The sequence below is a fragment of the Marmota monax genome, unplaced genomic scaffold, assembly GCF_021218885.2.
Source record: "Marmota monax isolate L192 unplaced genomic scaffold, Marmota_monax_Labrador192_F-V1.1 WCK01_AAM20220418_F8-fsc00027, whole genome shotgun sequence".
NCBI lineage: Eukaryota > Metazoa > Chordata > Mammalia > Rodentia > Sciuridae > Marmota > Marmota monax.
This window is the reverse complement of record NW_026694617.1, coordinates 9,215,708-9,237,270: the sequence shown is the minus strand read 5'-3', so window position 1 is coordinate 9,237,270 and position 21,563 is coordinate 9,215,708. Positions and strand designations below refer to the sequence as shown.

Below are 21,563 nucleotides of genomic sequence, written 5' to 3'. Positions count from 1 at the left end.
GAAAGAAAGAGGCCCCAAATGATACCAAATAGACCCTCTTGTAAAATGTTATTTTTCTTAAAGTATGGAAATAAGTATTTATTGCTCAGATCTTCCTAAAAACTATTAACATCAATAAATAATGTTGTGTCTCCACAGAAAAATAAGAGATATGTGTATAGCAACATCTGCACATGTACATGTTACTTATGTATCTATACATTTTGAACTGATGCATATGTGTGTTTGTATTTCTTAAATGCATATTTGAGTTTACATCATACATTCACACGTATTTTAGTAATAGTTAAAGCAATATGTAGAGATCTAGAAATTGGGCACTGAAATGTGAGAAATAATAAGGAGACAGAAGTAAAAGGAATGTGAGTGGTCTGTCAAGTAATTTCTTAATTTATTCAGAGTTTGCCTTAAAATAGAATGTTTTAGAACATATTGCCAACGTTTGCTATTCCACTGGAAAAAAATGGCTCCCTTTACTTTTTTTTAATAATCCTCTCTTTCTCCTAGATTATTATGAATGTATTTGGACTCTTTACATGAAAATAATGAAGTTCTCTGCAAAATCAATAGACACTTCACTTCTCACTACTCTAAGACTATGCCAGCCCTCAATAAAATGCTCTATTTCCATAAAGAATAGTTTACAGACATTTTCAAAATTACATTAGTTTTGTTTTCGTTAGAATATTTACTGTGCTATATTCTGACACTTTGTTTTAAATTCATCCAATTTTAAAGCCAATAGCAGAAATGCTATATTAAAAAAGACAATATATATATACATATATATATATATATATATATATATTCCAAAGTTAATTATGTTTTTCAAAATAACTGAATTTTATTTCAAATATAAAAATTACTAGACTATTTATGAAGGATTGGAAATAATATTCAGTTTAGCTCCCATAATTAAGAATTTCCTGGAATGGAAGCAATTTCCTTTTGACATTTATTCTTATATTCTATTTCTCTGTGATGCATTCACTCCTGAATGCCTATGAGATGTTTTGAAATTAGAGTAGTTTTTCTAACTACAACAATGTTCTGATAAAGTAAACAATACAAATGAAATGAATGTAAATGTCTTCTTGATTGTACATGTTTGTAAAAATTCACATATAACCTTTTATAGAACACTATAAAATATCAGAAAACCAATTGAACATCAACTTCAATCCTTTAATCCTCATTCTTAATTTCACAAGAATAAATAAACCAAAGCCTTATGAGAGAGTTTCAAGTTTGATAACTTTCATATTATTGGACTTGGAAAGGATCTAACTACAAATCACAGAGTTGAATAAAATTCAAGTTATGGTTGCTGCATTTATATTTCTCATCTCCAAAAGATCATGGTAAAAGCAATACCCATGGAAACAATAGCCTTCATTTCTTCATATTAAGTACTTGCTTCATAGAATTGTGGGGATGATAGTAAGAGTATCAACTGCTGAAACAGCTTCAGAAAAAAAAAAGGTATTATCCTCCAAATGAGGATAATACCACCAATTTCACCCCAAGGCAAAACATACACAGTTGTCAACAATTTGTATATCAGCACTCTTCAGAAAAACATGAAACCAACTTGAGTGTCATCATCAGAACAATAGTTGAAATAAAGTATGGTATACTCACATAATAGAATAAGATGTTATAGAGCAATCAAAATGCATTGCAATGCTTAGAAATTCTGTGTGGTAAAACTGACATAATATTATATGACAAAACTCAAGACTACATGAAACATTATGTTCTTTCATAAACTCCGTGAAATCTCCCAACTAAAAATACATTTTTAAGGATAACAAACACAGGGTATAGGATAATGGTGAACTTTAGTAGAAACGGGGAGAGGCAGTGGAACATGATGGGAAGAAAAGGTGCATGTAGTTAGATGGAGGTTAATATCAATGATATACCTTTATTTGAGGCAGTAGATTCACATGCACAAGTTACATTATTAAAATGTTACTAACTGCATAGGTAAGATGGTAAAGAGGGTCATGCATATATGAATGACAGAAGTGTGATGTGAAAAGGAGTAACAGTTAAAATTGTGTGCATGTGGAATAAAGCCAACAGTAATGTTTAGTTCTTTTGGCTCTTAGTATCAAGGGCTTAGCTTTTTACAAAATTATGCTGTGTGCATGTTTGAATGTACCACAGTGGATTCCACCTTTACGTATATCTAGAAAATACCAATTAAAGGTAGGCAGGTAGGTAGGTAGGTAGATAGACAGACAGAAGACCAGTAGAGCAGAGTAAGAAGAATGGGGCTGGGGGAAGGAAAGGGACAGAAGAGGTACCAGGGATGGAAATGGAGCAAATTAAATATTCCATGTATGTATAATTATAACAAAATGAACCCAATTATTATATATAACTATAGTGCACTAACAAATGCTTTAAAATATGTATAGTAAAAATGTTACAGCAATATAAGACCCTCCCTTATAATTTATCAGTTTAGCTCCATCTTAAATATTTTTCCTAAAATGTTGCAAGTATCTACTTACTACCTATTTTTCTAGCAAACTTAAACATTTAAGGGAATTAAAGGAGGCATTATTTTCCTCTTTGTAACTGCAGGGGTTAAAATGGCATTTTTTTTATACTTTTCAAAGTAGAAACATACTATTTAAAGTAAGCTTGAAAATATTCCTTCAAAATACATTCTAAGTCATAAGGTTTAATATCAGAATACCTTCAAATCTTTTATTTGACTTTAACATGCACATGAGTTTTTAATAGCAAATTATGAACCTTCAACTTTTGACTTTCTGTTCTTTAGACCAAAACAAATCAAATGATTTAACAATGTTTTCACAGCTTTCTGTCAAAAGCATCAATATTAGAATCAACAAAATCAAAACTAGTCCATTATCTAAAATTCAGTTCAATATGTGAATTCTATTCAGTTTCAAAAATATTTAATAATCACCAGATGACCAACGAAAGAATAATAAAATGAAACTTAGGAATTTGTTTATTCATTAGATTTCAAATTATATTTAAACTATGGAGACATTATCAGAATTTTAATTATATCATGGAGAAACTTCCAGACCTGCTTTTTTTTATTGCTCAGTGTTCTTTGTAATATTTTCTTTAATGATAAGGACTGATTTCAAGTAGAATAAGAACCATTAGGAGTAAAATGGCTTCCAGTGTGTTGTACTCTTAGGAGCATTAGACTTCAAAAGAGCCCCCAGAAATCTAGCATAGGTTCCTTCACAAGATAGGTTGGGGACTTTATGAGAGTTTCAAAACTACATTTCACTTTTGTTTCAAGATTAAATAGAGAAGTTTTATAGAAACTAATGAACCATTTATGTTAAAAGTCCATTATTTTAATACCTTTGGACTGAAATAGAAAACTCACACCTTTGGGAAAGCCCATTCAGGACATTCTTTTCTGACTCAATAAGGTATCTAATGTCCATTTTGGGGGGTTGATCAAATTTAAGAATATAATATATAAGCTTATTACATTTTCAATTCAAAAATACCACATTTGGTAAGAATTGTAAATTATTTAATTAATAAATTTCAATAAGCATGGTGACATTTTTTCCTAAAATGTAATAAAATGGCATAGGATTAGATAACATTACTTTCTGTAGAATGAAGAAAGGAAACCAGATCCTCATTCAAAATAGAGAAAGGAGGGTAATGATGGGAGTCTAGTTATCATCCAACTTCATCACATGCAAAAGCCCAGGAATACTACAATAGTTCCTGTGTGATGGCCCTCATGAATCCCAGCTTACTTCATGAATAATCCAGCCTCTGAACAGAACTTCTGGGTAGAATATAGAATTATCTGGATGAAAGATGTTTTAATGAAAACAGAATGCCAAAGTTTGATGCCACATTTAATTCCCTTAGATTCAAGCATATATATGTGTATTCAATTCTTGTTCTTCTAAACCCATAAGTCTTCCAACTATCCCTTCATGACTATGTTTAATTCTCCAATATGGTGATTCTTATCAATGCATTGCCTCTATAAATTTTCATTATACATATGCCATATGCATGGTCACAATCCGATTTGTACTGAAAAAAAAATCTTATCATATGGCAATCTCCACAGATTTCAAGATATGTAAACCACTTTCTCTTTCAAATTCATAAAAATAATTAAACACCTGAAGAGGATATATACATACCTACTAAAAATGAGAAAAAAGGAATGCAATTAGTTTAAATAGAATTCAAAATTAATGTGATATTCTTTTTTTTTTTAATTTCACCATAGAGTTTATTAATGGATACTGGGTAGCTCATAGACTTTCTAAGGATGGCCAAATAAGCACTAATACTAGAACTTACAGCTGTTAATCTGCAAAGCTATACGCAAAATTTTTAAATTCCCCTGTAAGTTCCCATATAGTTCCATCTATTGTCCACCAGTAGTCTCTTCAACTAAAATGTGGAATTCATTTTTTTCTTTGAACTATTTTATTTTTAATCAGCTAATAATTTAATCATATATTATTATAAAATGCCCTATTTTGGGACAATTTCATGAATAACTCAATATAAATTTAAGCTAAAGTAAATATGACAAATCTAATGAAAAATGAAAATCTGTACATGATGAAGTTATTTGTAAAATGATCTTTTTCATATTTTTTAATCTAAGTTTGGCCTAGATTAGTAAATTACTGCCTATGTTGAGATGGTACTGCTCAGTGGCTAAGGATTGCTTGTGACAATGGAGGTATCAATGATCTGCAACACATTAACACATACCTTTTTCTACATTTGAGCATTATGTAGGCTAAGTCTCTAACAGATGCAGACTCAAACCTGGAAAACCTTTCAAACTAGTTATGAAGGCAAGAAGTAAAATTACATACAGAATGAAACTTAGTTACATCAAGGGTAATTCCAACTAGAGATGACAAGACTTGGGAGTTGGAAAGGGCTTCAAGGAGAAGGTCAATGCAAAGACTGGTTCTCAAAGAAGAAAACTAAAGGGCAAACATTCTACAGAATCTACAAAATCAGAGTCTTGCAAATGTGCACAGAAATGAATAGATAGTATGTGACCACGGGGTTTCATGTCATACCAGAAGATATCCCACACCACCAAATCTAGCTGCTAAAGTCAGTGGAAGGAAAAAGAGGGAAAAAGGGATTTTTAAAGAGGTGATTTAAAGGCTACATTCCTGTATCATCTCATCTCAAAAATCTTTCATATCTCATTGCTACTAAACTCTTCACTCCATTGCTTCAATTACAAAGTCATTAGACAGAATACCCCAAATCTCAGCCCCTTGATGTTTGTACATTCTGAGCATCTATAATCTGAAAATCCAAATGAAATATGCTCTCAAATTCCTAAATTTTTAAGTGCCATTATTACACCACAAGGTAACAATCACAGGTGCATTAAAAATATCATTTAAAATTGTTTAATGCACTAAACATATTATATAAAATTACCTGAGGCTTTGTGTGTAAGATGTATATGAAACAAATAAATTTTGTGTTCAGATACCTGTTAAAATATTTAAACTTATTATTTGAGCATTTTGCCTTATGATGTACTATGTACAGATACCTCATATCCATATACCAAAAAAAAATCTGAAAAAATTGAAATCTTTCTGGTCCCAAGAATTTTGGATAAGTGATATGAATAACCTGAACCTTTTCCTCTCTTTCTCTAAAACTCTTCATTCAGATATTCACAGACTCACTTCATCATTTCAGTTAGCCATCAACTCAGATGTCAGCATGTTAGAAAGACCTTCTCTGTCCTTTCTCCCAAACTGCAGCCTTATTACCCAGATTTCTTTCTTTCATAGAACTCATCAGGATCTAGAATTATAGCACAAATTTATATATTCTGCCTTTCCCACTATTTTAGATCTGCACCTTGCTTAAAGGTAGGAAGCTGGGTGTATGCTTATTTCTATGGCCGACAAGAAATAAGTTATCAAAAAGTCTGTTAAATTAAATTGAACTCTGAGCCACATTTTGATTTCCTGTGAGTGTATGCCACTAATATTATTTTGTGTCTACAAAAGCACTATTACTTGTATTAAAATAAAAGAGGAAGATGGGTGAATTAAGTCCACTTAACATTTAAAAATAATACAAGATCTTTTACTTTTAGAACAAAGCCTTTCCATCCAATTTGACATTATCTCAACTGTTATCCTCTCTTTTAGTGTTGTTTTTTTCTCATTAACTTCTGATAACTCCTTCCCTACTCCCTCCACGTTTTCATGATTCAGATTTTCTTTACATAACACACTTTCAAAATTTCCAAGGCAAAGTGGATTGTACAATGCCATTTTATGTATCTACATCGATGTTTATATTTTGTACACCTTTTAAGCCCTTAGAATGTGGACTTCCTGACAACAATTTCATGTACCTTATATGTAATTTAGAGATAATGGTTCATTATCTCTATGCAGAAATTAGTCAACAACCATTAACTCTAACCTTTACAGAAAAAATTAGCTATAGATAAAAAAGTAGATAAATCTCACAATGCTTCCCAGTCAAAAGAGAAAGACAAAAAGAGTGGGTTATAGTACATCATAAGGCAAAATGCTCAAATAATAAATTTAAATATTTTAACATGACCCTCCTCTTCCCTAATCTCTCCTCCTCCCTAACTTTCCCTTCCTAACCTCAGAAGAAGTTGGATTACCTTTCTTCCCCAACCTAGGCAGAGTTATTCATTCTTGAGCACACACCCATAACAGGAAAGAGTAATTCAGACTTCAAGGATGGTACCAGAAGAACTAATAAATGACTGTCTCCCAAATTAACAAGTGAATTACAACTCCAGGCAAGGGAACCTGGAATGTACCCTTTAAATCACCTCTTTAAAAATCCCTTTTTCCCTCTGGTAGGCAGAATCACAGACTCTAGGACAGGAGTCCCCTGTGTTTCTCTTCTGCTAGCAAATCAATAAAAGTTATTTTTCCCTTTTCTCTAAATAAATAAATATTTTTAACATGGAACAAAGCCAAGACTCTTATATTAGTGGATTATTGCTACTACTGAGACAGCACTGCTCCGTGGCTATGGACCTCTCCATGGTGTGCAGGTATTCACTCATTTCAAGATCCAAATACATAAACACAGACCTTTTTCTACATTTGAGGACTGACCTAGGTAATAAGCCTTCAAAAATTACAGAATCAAATATCCAAAAAATTTGAAATCTTTTTGGTCCCAAGAATTTTGGATAAGTATATATATATATATATATATATATATATATATATATATATATATGTAAGGTGTAAGAAATGAAACCACAAATTATATGCAAAATGAGACTTTAATACTAAAGTCAAACATAATTCCAACAAGAGGTGATGTAGGCTTAGGAGGTTGAAAAGTTTTCATGAACAAGATCAAGGCAGAGGCTAGTTCTTGGAGAAGAAAACAAAAGTGGAAAACATTCAAATGATAAAGCAAAGAACCCTATAATGTGCACACAAAAAATAAAGAGATGGTGTTTCACCGCTGGGTATCTTTTCAATACCAGAAAATATTTCATGCTGCTGAATCTAGCTGCTGGACCTAAGGGGAGAACAATACTTATTTCTCTCTGTATATGTATTTGTGGTCAGAAAATAATATAAAACACGAGAGAAAATGGGGAGAGGGAAATAGGAATGAATTTATCATAGTTCTGAAGGAAAAATAATGCTTCCTTTACTGTCAAAGATCTTTGCCTATTCTTGTTCTTCCGATGAAAAAGAAGTTAAATTGCACATTTTCAACAATTCACAGGCTAATTCATTTTATTCAATGTAGGCAAAATGACTGATTTACTTTTCTGTCAGTCCAGGTACCATTAAGTAGTTTCCCCCAAATGGCATAAAAGTTCACTGGATGAGAACATATCGTTATATTGTATCAACTGGGCATCATCATGGTAAAAAGCAAAGGCAAAGCCAGCAATGATATTAAGGAATGTGGGAAAAGTGAGACACAGAGTATAGAACAAGGAGAGAAATTCACTACATGAATGGAATAAACTGCCAACTTGTTCCTACTCTTATCAGAAGCAATCCCCAGATAATTATTACAGCATATTTCTAGATAATATTTGAAGATCTTAAGAAAAAATGAGTTTAAAAGTGAAATTCCAAAAGTACTGCTATTATTTAATGGTATTAACTATGGGAAAGTTACAAGATTCTTGCAAGTGTGAAATGATAAATTTTTAAATAAATGACAGCTAAGTTTTCTTCCACTAGGAATTGAATGATCAGTTAATAAGAAATCTTAATGTCAGTAATTCATTTTCAAAGATGACTATAACTGGGAGAAAAGTTCTGAATTAAATGGTGTAACTACAAAAATAAATATAAGACAAAGTCCATCAGTAAAAGGAACAAACAGCAGACCCACTGAAAATCAATAATGTTCCCTTATCTAGAGTACCATGTTGAGATACCATATATTATTTCTTTCTGACATATTGTCTAGAAAGGAAGTACATGCTAAAAAGTTTTACATGGTAGGAAAATTCACATAGTTTAAAATGCCAACTCAAATATTGTTTCTATTTCAAATGATGGCTGCAATAATATGAAAACACTTAAGATAGTGTTTAATGCTAAAAAGAAGAATACATACCACATTTCAACTTCTATCCATTTATATTCTCCACAGAACTTCATACAAATGTGTTGTAGTATGCCAAAATTAAAATGACTCTTACCCATAATTGGGCTCTTCACCAGTCAGATAAATTTTGGTACTTCCCCGACTCTGTAAACATTGTTAGATTAACACATTAGCAATATTTAAGTACAGAGGCTAACACAAGGGGGGATAATTCCATCAATTTTAGTAGATGCATGCACTGAAAGTCTCTATGTAAATGATTTTGCAAGATTTACTCCTTATATTCCCCATTATCATTAGAATTGTGACAGGTAGCAGGAGGATGCTATTTAAGAGTATTTTTATATTTCTTTTTATCATATAGCATACATTTGATCATGAATTAAATGATAAATTCCTTTCAAATTATGCCACTCTAAAAAGCAAAATTTCCTTTTTTGAAAATGTCATGTTGTTAGAAAAATTGCAATGAGCTGGGCATGAAGGCTCCTTCTTGTAATCCCATTTAATCAGGAGGCTAAGGCAGGAGTTGAAGGTCAACCTTATCAATTTACCAAGACCCTTTCTCCAAAAAATATGTTAAAAAAATTAATGAAATTAAATAAAATGGACTTGTGACATAGTTCAATCCCCAGTACACCAAAAGAGGAAAAAAAATAAAAAAATTTCAATGAAATTTTATTTTGCCTTAAAAAAAAAAAAAAAAAAAACTGGGGGTTGAACCCTGGACCTAGTGTATAAGCATGTGATCTATCATTGTGCTATACCCCCCAGCCCTTGCTTTTGTTTGTTTGTTTTTGTTTCTTAAAATATAAATTCACTAAACCTATTAAAATTGAAATATGATATTGCTAGTTTTTGATGGTTTTAATCAATAGACAACTACAAAGTTTCCTTAAAGCAAAAATGTACTTCTACCATGCTTCAGGTAAATATACGATATAAACAAATAATTTGCTTTCCCAAATTTGTTCAAACTTCAGAATATGATTCATGTAGTTAAATACACAAAATTTACAGCGACTCAGGAGGCTGAGACAGGAGGATCACAAATTTGTGGCCAGCCTGGGCAACTCAGCAAGACCCTATTTCAAGATAAAACTTTAAGTAGGGACACAGATATATACACACTTAGTGGTAGTATTTGCCTAGCATGCGTGAGGCCCAGAGTTCAATCCCCAGAATTACAAAAAGTAAAAATAACATCAAAAAATTTCATTCTAAACATGAACTTTACAGAAATGCCATATAGCAGCTTTCTTCTCCATACTGGAAACTTTGATGAAAACAACTTGGTTTTAAAATGTAAAAAGTGGTATGGATCACAAGATGATATTTCTGAAGTTCTTCAGATTTATATTATAAGCAATATCATCAATTAAAAAATGTGTCTAGGACTGGGATGTGGCTCAGTGTTACAATGATTGCCTAGCATGAGTGAAGCCCTAGGTTTGATCCTCAAGAATGCAATGAAATTTTTTTTAAAAAAGTTGATTATCTGTGGGGCTGGGGATGTGGCTCAAGCGGTAGAGCGCTCGCCTGGCATGCGTGCGGCCCGGGGTTCCATCCTCAGCACCACATACAAACAAAGATGTTGTGTCTGCCAAAAACTAAAAAATAAATATTAAAATTCTCTCTCTCTCTCTCTCTCTCTCTCTCTCCCCCCCTCTCCCTCTCCCTCTCCCTCTCCCTCTCTCTTAAAAAAAAGTTGATTATCTAAATGGTTAGTAATCTTGATCAGGAATATAAATATTGCCTAACATATGAATAGTTCCTCAAATTATTCAATGTGCCATCTGGTTACACTTTTAAATCCCAAATCAGGAACATGAAGTACAACAACAAACTGAAGCTTGACCCTATTGAACAAATTTTTAAACAGTTTTTGATTATTATTGGTGAACATCTGGAAGTTTCCTGAACTGAGCAACATTTAAACACTACCATCTGAACAAAGACTATCAACGGATGTTATCTCTTTTTCACCATAGCAGACTAAGGCAGTAATCAGAGTTTTCCCATGGAAAGGGAAATGGGTGGGATGGAGGCAAAAGGGTAACCAGGGCCCTGAGCAGGTTAATAAATATCTTCGAAAAGAAAGGATGGAATGGAGGAACAGACTTACAGATATTGTGTAAAATGACCTGAGAAGTAGTCTTTAATTCTACCACTCCTCCATGACAAAGCTCTTGGGTATTTGTTCTCATGTAAGTAATGTTTACATAAGCTGGAACTTTTGATAGCCATTGTTTAGGATCACCTTTTCACATCTATTATCATTAATTGATGAAAATCAGTATCATTAAAATTATAGTCACATTAAAAAGAGCTCAGGCGGGTGTTGTGGCACACCCCTATAATCCCAACTCAGGAGGCTGAGGCAAGAGGATCACGAGTTCAAAGTCAGCTCAGCAAAAGTGAGGCACTAAGCAACTCAGTAAGACTCTGTCTCTAAATAAAATAAAAAATAGGACTGGGGATATGGTTCAGTGGTTGAGTGCCCCTGAATTCAATTCCTGGTACCAACTCCCACCTCCCAAAAAAAGCTCAGAGTATAATGGAAAATTCTTGATCATCTCACAGACACAACTTCATGGTATCTAAAACTACTGCGTACATTCCAAAAGTTTACACTTTATACTTTATCCTCTAAAACGGCAGCATAAAAGATAGTCAGGCAATGGCTTTTGCTGAATATATTCTATTCCTACATAATGCTGTTGAGTCACAAAATAACCACAGATAAGAAATCAAAAAGGCACTGCTTTTAAGAATCTATTTCTCCAGGAAATTAAAATGCACTATAAATATTTTTGATGAGAAATTAAATACATTTTCCTAAGAAATTTTGTTGTTATATAAAGCATATGCTTTGCTAAATGTCTACATATACTCTCATTTTGGTTGCAGTAACATTTCCACATCTGAAAAGTTGGATGGTGTATTCCATTAGAATCATTAATTAGCTTAATTTCCTGAAAATTAAAATTTTCAACATCAGTGAAACTTGTCTTGAAACTAACTCCAGTTTTGCTTCCAAGTTCTGATAAAGTGTACATATATGTATATGTGTGTGTGTGTGTGTGTGTGTGTATATATATATATATAATCCTTCTAATCTACTTACCTATGAAACATGTGAACTACTCAAGCATTATTATTCAGTTTCTTACTGCAGAAATAAGTATTTATAAACATTTTGTTTATATAATAAACATTGTCATTAGTGGTTAAAATTTCTTCATTTTTTTTCTGAAAACAAACAAATTTCAAAATAAAAGTTGGAAGTCATTTCAGGGAACAAATATTAAAATAATACCAACTTTTCAGGAATAGAACAGAACTCTTAGTTAGATGAAATTAGCAGCTCAACAACTTTCATTGTAATAGTTCCTACATTCAAGACATATCTATATGTAGATATAGCTATATCTAGACAGTAGATAAGAGTGAAATGACATGAGACCTCATGAAAACCTGCCATATACACCAATTTTTTAAAGTATTATTTCCTTTTAATATTTCTTCCTTTATTGCAGCATTCTTTTATATTCACATATACTTCTAATTTACAATCATAACAGTGATTGGCACTGCTCAATTGTCCCATAATAATAATTTCGAATGACATAAAGGCAATAAGACAAAAAAAACAAATTATCTTTTAATAAAGAAAAAGCACTTAAGGTATTCTGAATCTTCTTCTTAATCTGTCACAAAACTGTCAACCAAATAAAAGGGAAATACAAACTATATGATATGGACATCACTAACTGCTTTTTAAAAAATCTACCCGTAAGTCTTCAAAAATAAATGAGACTATGTCAAAATCAAAAGCACTGTATTTTACTTTACCATAATTTGTTAATTAACTCACCCAAAATTCCTCATGTAAAAAATATTCCATTAGGTGGCCATCTGACAACATGAGAAACTGTTCAACACAATATGTCTAATAAAATTAAGTTGACTTTAACCACAATGTCATTTAAGGAAGCCAATGAAATTAGCCAGAAACAAAACTTAAACAGCAGCCTTGGGAATAACTTTTTTCTTACAGCCATTACCAAATCCTTACTGAACTGATTACCTATGCAAGAAAAGTAGCATAAAGCTGAAAAAAGGGCAATAACATCACTCCTTGGCTTATCTAAAAACTAATAAAAGTAAAAGGCTCTAACCATTTTATTTTATTAGATTCTCTAATATGTATAATGCTTCGACTTTCAGCAGTTATCATCTGACACTTCTTTTTTTCCTACCATCTAAACAATTCTTAATACTAGCCCTAAAAATCTATTTTAAAATACACATGAATTCAAAATAGTCCCTTCAGTTATAAAACTTCATCTCCCCCCACAATTAAAGAATGCACAAAAGAATTCTAGAAGGAAATTAGGAACCAAAATTGTATAATGCAGCCTGTCCTTGGTGAACATCAATCTCACCAGACATTCACTGCTCTATCTTCCATGCGTATTTAGTGGGTGTGGATCCATTGCTCAGGATCTGTAGTTTCTAAAAAAAAAAGTGTGGATGACAATCATGTGCTTCTTTTTTTTTTTTTTTTTTTGAAACTGTGAACCTAGACTTTTAAATATCATTCCACTACATTTTGTGGAGTTGATCAGCTTCAGTCCTGACAGACTAAAAAATAACCTATCAGCTGTAATGAAAATGCACCTATTATTACATGCATATTTTAAAATTTTTCTGATACATCTACAATCTACTTTTTGTCATGTTGTAAAATAAGAATTGTGATGCTGAGAGAGAGAAATGCATTCCATATGTATCAACAGGAAAATAATACTTCAAATATACATGGAAACTTTTCATTGGAATGCATGGAAGCATTTTCTAAACATTGCAGTACATGTTGTGCATATTCACATATTTATTAGGGCATAAGTTTTGTTTTTGTTTTTCTTTGTTATATATTTTTATATATTCATACATATATCTTTAACATTCTCCTATATTCAGGAATTCCAAAATTTGTGTATTTATCCCTTTCAGGGGTCAATACTCGATATCTGCCAGCAACCCACTAGTACCTCAATCTTTGCATCATACCATTTCACAGATTAGAAGACTTTCCAAATCATTTAGATAATGTTTTCCTAAATGTACTTAGGCAAAAGAAAACAATTAGTTTCTCTGAAGTATCATAGCACCTTAATAGACCCACAATCAACTCCCCCACATCCAAACTCCACCCCATTTCCCTTGATGGCACCTACCCTAGTGTTGTCATGGTGACGATGGTATACCAAAATGCTGCAGGGATGCTGGTGAACTTGCTGGCTGAAGACCCCTTCTCTGCATAGAACATAACTGTTGCGAAAATGATGATGGCCATAGTGAGCGAAAAGAGCAAGAAGCCCAATTCCGAGGCACAGCTCTTCAGTGTGTACCCCAGGATGCGGAGGCCTTGGGAGTGGCGGGAAAACTTAAAGATCCTGAAGACTCGAAAGACTCGAAGTGTGACAAAGGCTCCACTGACATCCTCATTGTCTGTCATGACCAGCCCAATGTAATAAGGCAGGATGGCCACCACATCGATGATACTCATGACACTGCGCACAAAACGGTAACGACTAGGTGCTGCAGCCAGGCGAAGCAAATACTCAACTGTAAAGATCATGACACAGGCGGTATCCAAGCAGAAGAAGGCCACTGCATACCGCTCCCCACAGGGCAGTTCCTTGATGTGGCCTGGGCTAGACCCACAGGGCACTGTTTCTACCACATTAGCGATGACTGAGACAGCAATGAAGAACCCTGTCACATAGTAGAACACCAGGGCCATTGTGCTGGTGTGGGGGTTCTCAAAGGCCCTCCAGACCCTCTGCCTAGCCGTCATGGTGGGCAGGGCACTCTCCCCCGTGTTGTCAGTGTCAGCATCGTCCTGTAGACGCTCGGCATTCTCTCGCCTGCGGTCCTTGTACTCCTCATAACAGCAGTCGCCAATAATTTCTGGGATGAGGCCAAAGAAGGCCAATTCTTCATCATAAGCAGAGATGCACTCATGGCGGGGATAGTGGAGCTTCCCCGTGCGGTAGAAATTCAGAATGTGGCGGAAGATGTCTGGGTCACGGTCAAAGAAATATTGCTGAGTCTCTGGATGGTAGAAAAAGTCTCTCTCAGAACTGCCCAGCAGAGTGTCTGGGTACCGTTCCAGGGTGTCCTGCCACGTCTGGAAGCGGGTGCCACTCACATTCAGCACAATGAGGGCATCCTGGGTCCTCTTTCTCTCCTGCCTTGGGGGAGCAGGCATGGGCCCAGAGGCCACAGGCATCCACCCAATGGCTGCTGCCCTTGCAAAGGGCAGCCATGCGGCCACGCCAGCCGCCATGTTGCCTGGAAGTGGGGCACCAAGAGTAAAGGAGCTTCTACAGTGGGTCAGCCAAAGAAGCACAGTGGTACCCTCCTCGTCTCAAGCCCAGTACTGGGGAACACGGTTCAGAGGTATCACCCTACTCCAAAACAGTGCTCCAGGTGAAGTCAGTCCTCAGGAAGGCAAGTTTCCCTCTCAGGTATTAGGAATAACAATTTTTTTAAAAATGCAATCACCTCCAGTAGAAGCAAACCCAACCTGTGTCAGCAGTAGCACAGGCCCCCTCCTGGCACGAATGAGTACACAGGTGACTGGATGCAGCAGTTTCTTCAAACAGGTGTCTAATTTCTCCCCTGACAGAGTCTGGACGATATGGGGTCAGTATGTGGAGTAGCAGAGAGAAAACGAAGAGTCACCCAGTGGTGTTATTTTGACGAATTGGGGAACCTTCTCACCTTCCCTTTTCGCTCTTTCAAACCTTCCCTTTCCAAGTAGCCCTTCCCGCCAAAGGAGTCTCAAACAAGCGACCTGTTGTTGTAGCTTCGGAGATACAGTCACAGCTGCTGCCCCACGTCTCTGGGAGTCCGGTTGCCGCCTCTACTACTCCCGTATTTGCAGAGATGGAGGTGATGTGCCCTGGGCAGGGTGGGGGGCGTTAATACATAGATCCTTCTCCCCCACGTCTACAAACACCCTCGGTGTCTGCCAAAAGCGTTCGCCCAATAGCCCCTTCACTCTCTTTTCAAGTTCAGCTCAGGTGCAGTGTGACAGTTACTGAGCCCGTGAGCTGGCAGCCGCCGCCACCGTGGCGGCAGCAGCATCTGCCTCTGTGTAGAATGCGCCTCGCCCGCGGTACCTACCTGGCAAAGTGCGCGCTGGGGCTGAGTTGCATGGAGACTTTCTCCTCGCTGTGCACCCGGAAAAGGAAAAGGAGAGAAAACAGCTCCCCAGCAGCCGGATCCGATGCACCCAGGGAGCATAAATAAAGCTCAAGCGAGCTCTTCCCCTTCCCCCATCCCTCCGTACCTCCCTCCTCCTTTTCACCTTCCAAAAGCCAGGCGCAGGCGAGCCGAGCAACAGCAACAAGTTCAAAAGGTGCGGGGGAGGCGAGAACCGAGGGCACTCGCTCCTGCCAACTTACTGCGCGGCCGCTGTCACCGGGGTCGGGGCTGTGCGGTGTGGGGCTGCGCGGTGGCGGGGCTGCGGGGCTGACAGGCGAGCGACGGCGGCGGCGCTGCGGGGCCGGAGCCGGGGCCGGCTAGGGCTCTCGTCCGAGCGCTGAGGCTGGAGGCGCTCGGCAGCGCGGGGGCGCGGGAGGACTGCTCCTTGCTTCCCCGCCAGTGGGTGGTCCTGCATCTCCCCGAGCTCCCCGCGCCGCTCTGCTCGTGCGATCAATAAATAAGAAGAAAATAAATAAATAACCGCGCGCACGCCCCGCCACGCAGGTTAGGAAAGGCGTCTCCTGCCTTTCCCTCGGCTTGACCTTTCTCCGCCCCCGCCCCCTCGGGCTCCTCTCGCTCCACCCCAGCCACCCACCAGCCCTGGCGCAAAATGTCACCGAGGGAGAGCATCCAGGTGGTTCTGCCGGGAGAGGAGAGCGAGCCTCGGATGAACAAAGGGAAGCTTCACGCGCTCGGCTGCGGTGGTTTGGTGGAGAAGAGGAGAAAGGGGACCGGTGCCTTCCTTCTGCCTCCCAAGTCCCCGTTCAAGGCGAGCGTGGGAAAAAGGGGCAAAAAAGACTCAAGAGAAGCTGGGAATGAGGGTGAACGGAGCGGAACGCGCAGGAATTGGTTGTCTTCTGGGGGCGAATGGGTCGCAAAACCTGCAAAGCTCCGCGGCGGAATTTTTAAGTGCTATTCCCTCTTTTTTCCCTCTTTTACTTTTTTTTTTTTTTTCAAAACAGATCTTAAGGTTGCTGAGGTTAATGTGACATCTGTCCAAGTTGCTGAAAAGTCAGGCAGTTTCCTCGGTCTAGGTCTTGCCACAACTCCTTTTCTGTCCTTTGCGAATGACAGGAGGATTTAGAACCCTTTTCTAAATGTCAACGTCAAGGGACGTGCGTCTCTGAGAGTGTGCGTCCCCTTCATCGTCTCTTACGCATCGCTGTGCATATATAAAATGGCTAAAGTAGTTAAAGGTGTCCGTGAGGGGTAAGTGATGTGAAGGGAGACAGGAAAATTGTCGCGGCCAACCGTTTTGTTTTTCGTGTACCCCGCCCCCCCAGTCATTAGGAATCATCCTTAAAAACCAAATGTATAATATTTATAACCACTAGATGGCGTGAATGGCGAGAAGTTAAATCTACACCCAAGGTTTGGATGCTGTAAAAAGGTGAAGGATCAAAAAATTAACTGATCCAACAGAGAATCAGATCACATAAACATCCTCAAATCCCCTGCTGCCACCTTTTCCAGTGTTTATATGAGATGTAGTTTTCAGGACTGAGTATGCATTTTCCCGGATGTGGAATGAGATTCAGACAATTCTTGTTAAAATGCCTTTGAAAATTAAATCTAGATTACCGAATCATCATCATCATTATCATAATTAAGATCTTTGGAAAAAGTGAGGTTTCATCGACGTTGGCTAGGAGAAGAAGACCAATTTCTACCTGAAAATTACTTTTCAAGGCTTAATTTCACTGCCCTTCGTTTGTAAAGTAAGTGGACTATAATGTATGGTACAGAAATTGACTTTCAAACCCTAGAGATCACAGGCATGATGTGTCTCCTAAAAGTCTCAAATAGGATAACAACAACAACAACAAAAAAAAAAAAACAGAGCCCAGAAAATCACTGTATAAGGAGAAAACCAAATTGTATAAAGTACAGGAATTTGTGTAGAATGGAAAGATATTTTTTGATTATTTGCTTACAGAAGTAGAGGTTTAGGGATTCCTGTGTCAGTAGTTAAAGTTGGAGCTAATGCACTGTGTAAGCTTGAGGACATGGGACATGGAACTGAATCTACCTAATGTTTATCTGTTTGTATTTGTGAAGTGATGCCAACAAACAAATCTGTATCATATGCATACCTGAAAACACACCCTGAAACAAACAGAAAATTGGAAAATAGCAAGGAGAGTATTACCTATCAATTACTATAGAAAATTAACCCCTCTAATCCAGAGGAAAATGTGGTACCATGGCAGTGGCAAGGCTGGCATCCAGAGAATGGAGAGCCATGAATATTTAATTAATGCCAGTACTGGCATGCCATCCTGTAAAGATGGGGCAAATTACCTAAATAGAGTCTTTAAATTTTCCCTCTAGGAAACCTGATATTTACAAATGTAAATGTAGGCAGATCATTCTCAAAATAAGTCCCAAATAAACAGGAATAAAATATCTACAGTTATAGGAGTGTGTTATGATCTGCCATCATAAGCTTCTTATTGTGGAAAGATTGTGAGATTGGAATTCACATCCAAGTTCAGATTCTAGTCCAATAAATTACTGAATTGCTTTGTTCAAATTGGCCAATTATTTAACTTCTATGATTAGAAATTAAAGATAATGAAACAAACATTTTAGGCCTGTTGTGAGGATTTAGCAGGATAATATTTCTAAACATTGAACAATGGAGGGTACTGGATATTAATTCCTTATTACTTTAATGAATAATACTAATGATATTCATTTGATCCCAGCCTGCATTTGAAATTTACACAGATATTTTTGTATATTTTCTCTTGGCCCTACATGTAAAAATCCCCTTTTCCCAATATGCTCATAACTCTGATATTTTAATGTACATTTATATATTTAAATGTTATGTGAATATTAGGTATCAAAAATCGAATAGACCACTGTATATGCCTTCCTTTCCCAGAGAATCCTGTTCTTTTATTGCCTTTTCATTTCATATGTGCCCCCTTGGTGAAAAATAAGCTCATCAAGATCAAAGTAAATTCATCACATTTCTTCTCCAATCATTTACTCCTCCTGTTTTCTCCCCTGATCAAAGAAGTCCATTTCTTTGAACCTGGTGGTCATGATGCCTTTCACTAATTCCCCTCAGCAAACACACCCATCCAGTGACCCAAATAACTCTGTATATTCCACCCTCATTACCAGTATGTCCTCCATACCTAGTGTGATTTTTCTAAAAACTATTTTAGACAATTATAGATTCGCATGGAGTCTTGAGAAATAATAGAGATTCCATGTACCTATCACCTAGTTTCCCCTAAAGGTAACATTTTGCTTATCATAAGTATGAAATCACAGCCAGAAAATTAGCACTGAATGCCATAACAAAATACCATAAACTGGGTAGTTTATAAGCAACAGAAGTTTATTTTTACAGTTCTGGTGTCTAAGAAGTCCAAGATCAAGGAGTCAGTGGTTTCATTATTTGGTGAAGGTCTACTTTCTGATTCAGAGATAGCACCTTGCAGTTGTCTCTCATAATTGGAGGGAAGGCAGATCCATAGGGACACTTTTATAAAGGCCCACTAATGGACCCTAATCCCACTTATGGACCCTAATCATGATTCTAATCATTTAATCACCTTTCAAAGTCTCTACCTCCTCATGCCATGACATTGATGGTTAGATTTCAACATATGAATTCCGAAGGGAGATCTCAAACATTCATACCATAGGAGAGCAATCTACAGGCTTACTAGGATTCTAGCAGTTTCACAAACACTCATTTTAATATTTATATTTAGTTCTATCCAATTTTATCACACATGTATTTTTTTGCCTACAATAAACATAGAGAATATTTCCTTTACAAGGATCCCCTTTTAAGGCTACAACTTCCTTCTCTCCCCATTCTCTAAATCCTTTCACCCATTAATCTATTCTCCTGTATAATTTATTGAGATTATTATCTAAAAAGAATCATGCAGTGTATGATCTTTTAAGATTGCCTTGCCTGAGAAAACCCAAGGCTACTAATGGAATTTGTTTTAGCTAACACAAAAGGTAGAGCCCCTATCTCCCAGTGAGGGTAAGAGAATAACATCCATAAGCTCCAGTAAGGAACCCAACACCCAAATCTGCTTTTTGTAATTTTTTTACTTTCCTAACTCTGACTCTCTGTTTTTATCCCTCCTTGTTCCCTTATAAATGCCTGGACACCTCTGTACAAATTGATCATGAGCTCAGTTCATGCTCGACCCCTTTCCCTATTGCAATAGTATATTAGTGATTAAAATAAGACCTTACCACTTTCACTGGTGTCTGTCCTGCTTTATCTTTGACAGAAGTGGTATTTCATTGTGGCTTTATTTTGCATTTCTCTAATAGCTAATTTTATTGAACGTATTTTTATTTGCATATTTACCATATATATTTGCTTCAGTAAAATGTAGTGTTCCTTGTCTTTTGCCCATTTTTAATTGGATCCTTTGCTTTTCAAAGCTGGCTTTTGAGAGTTCATTGTATATTCCAAATAATAGTCTCAGGTTAGATATGTTGTTTGCAAATATTTTTCTGCTAGTCTTTGGATAGTCTTTTAATCCTTTTCACAGAGTCTTTTATAAAGCAAATTTAAAAAATTCTGATGAAATCCTAATATTCAATTTTTCTTTTGTTCTTTGGTATTAAATTTAAGAGCTCTCTATAGCCCTAAGTCCCAAAGATTTTCACTAACCAGCAAAATTTCTTCTAAATATTTTAAAAGAAAGCCCATAGTCTATGTTAATTTCTGTATAAGCACAGGTTTAGGTCAAGTTTTTTTTTTTTTTTTTTTTTTTTTTTTTTGAGGGGGGTGTTTTTGGCTTGGTTTGGTTTTGTTTTTGCCTATGTATGTCCAGTTACTTCTACACTGATAAGGTTGTTTGAAAACACTAAGACTACCTTTGTACCTTTGTCAGAAAACAGTTGAATGTATTTTTGTGGATCTTCCAATTTTCTATTCCATTTCATTGATCTCTCTGTTTACACTAATGCTAAAACCTTTTTCTTACTTACTATAGATGTATAGTAACTCTTAATCTCAAGTAAAATAATTCATCCCACTTCATAATTTTCAAAAATTTTTCATAGGTCCATACCTTTCCATATAAATTTTAGAATAAACTTATCTACATCTACCAAAAAAAAAAAAACATACTGTGATTTTAGCAGCCATTATATTACACCTATAAATCAACATGGAAAGAATTGACATGTTTACTACATTGGGTCTTTCCCCATATATTTGCTTCTTTTTGTATTTCTCTCATCAACATTTTTTAATTTCAAGGAAATAGGTATTATACATTTTTATTAGATTCACACATAAATATTTTATTACCTTTGCAGCAATTGTAAATGGTATTGTGTTTTTTAAATTTTACTTTCCATGTATTCATTGTTAGTATGTGGAGACAAAATTGGTTTTGTATACTGATCTTGTACCCTGCAATTTTTTTGAATGTCCTGGTTAGTTCTTGGGATTTTGTGTATATAATCATGTCATCTGCAAATAGTGTCAGTTTTCATTCTTCCTTTGCAGTCCCTATGACTTTTATTGCAATGTTTTTTAATTGATTTATAATCATGTCATAACCCCTTTCAATAGTCTTACAGAAATTAGTACTTAGGAAAGAATATAGAACTTATAAACCTCACCTTAATTTTTAGTCTGTTTTATAGTCTTGCTCTGC

At 35.9% G+C, this 21,563-nt stretch overlaps 1 protein-coding gene across 4 annotated transcripts in view; it reads right to left on the bottom strand.

The window, feature by feature from the left end:
• Kcnd2 (potassium voltage-gated channel subfamily D member 2) overlaps positions 1-17,058 on the bottom strand; it is a 457,488-nt gene extending 440,430 nt beyond the window's left edge. The window contains exons 1-3 of one of the 4 annotated variants that reach the window (XM_058572127.1): positions 16,521-17,058; positions 16,104-16,341; positions 13,866-15,598 (exon numbers count right to left, since the gene is read on the bottom strand). In XM_058572127.1, coding sequence (XP_058428110.1) covers positions 13,866-14,980 — 1,115 coding nt within the window. In that variant the 5' untranslated portion in view covers positions 14,981-15,598; positions 16,104-16,341; positions 16,521-17,058. The other 3 variants (XM_058572128.1, XM_058572126.1, XM_058572129.1) reach the window with 3 other exon arrangements.
• Positions 17,059-21,563: the final 4,505 nt, after the last annotated feature.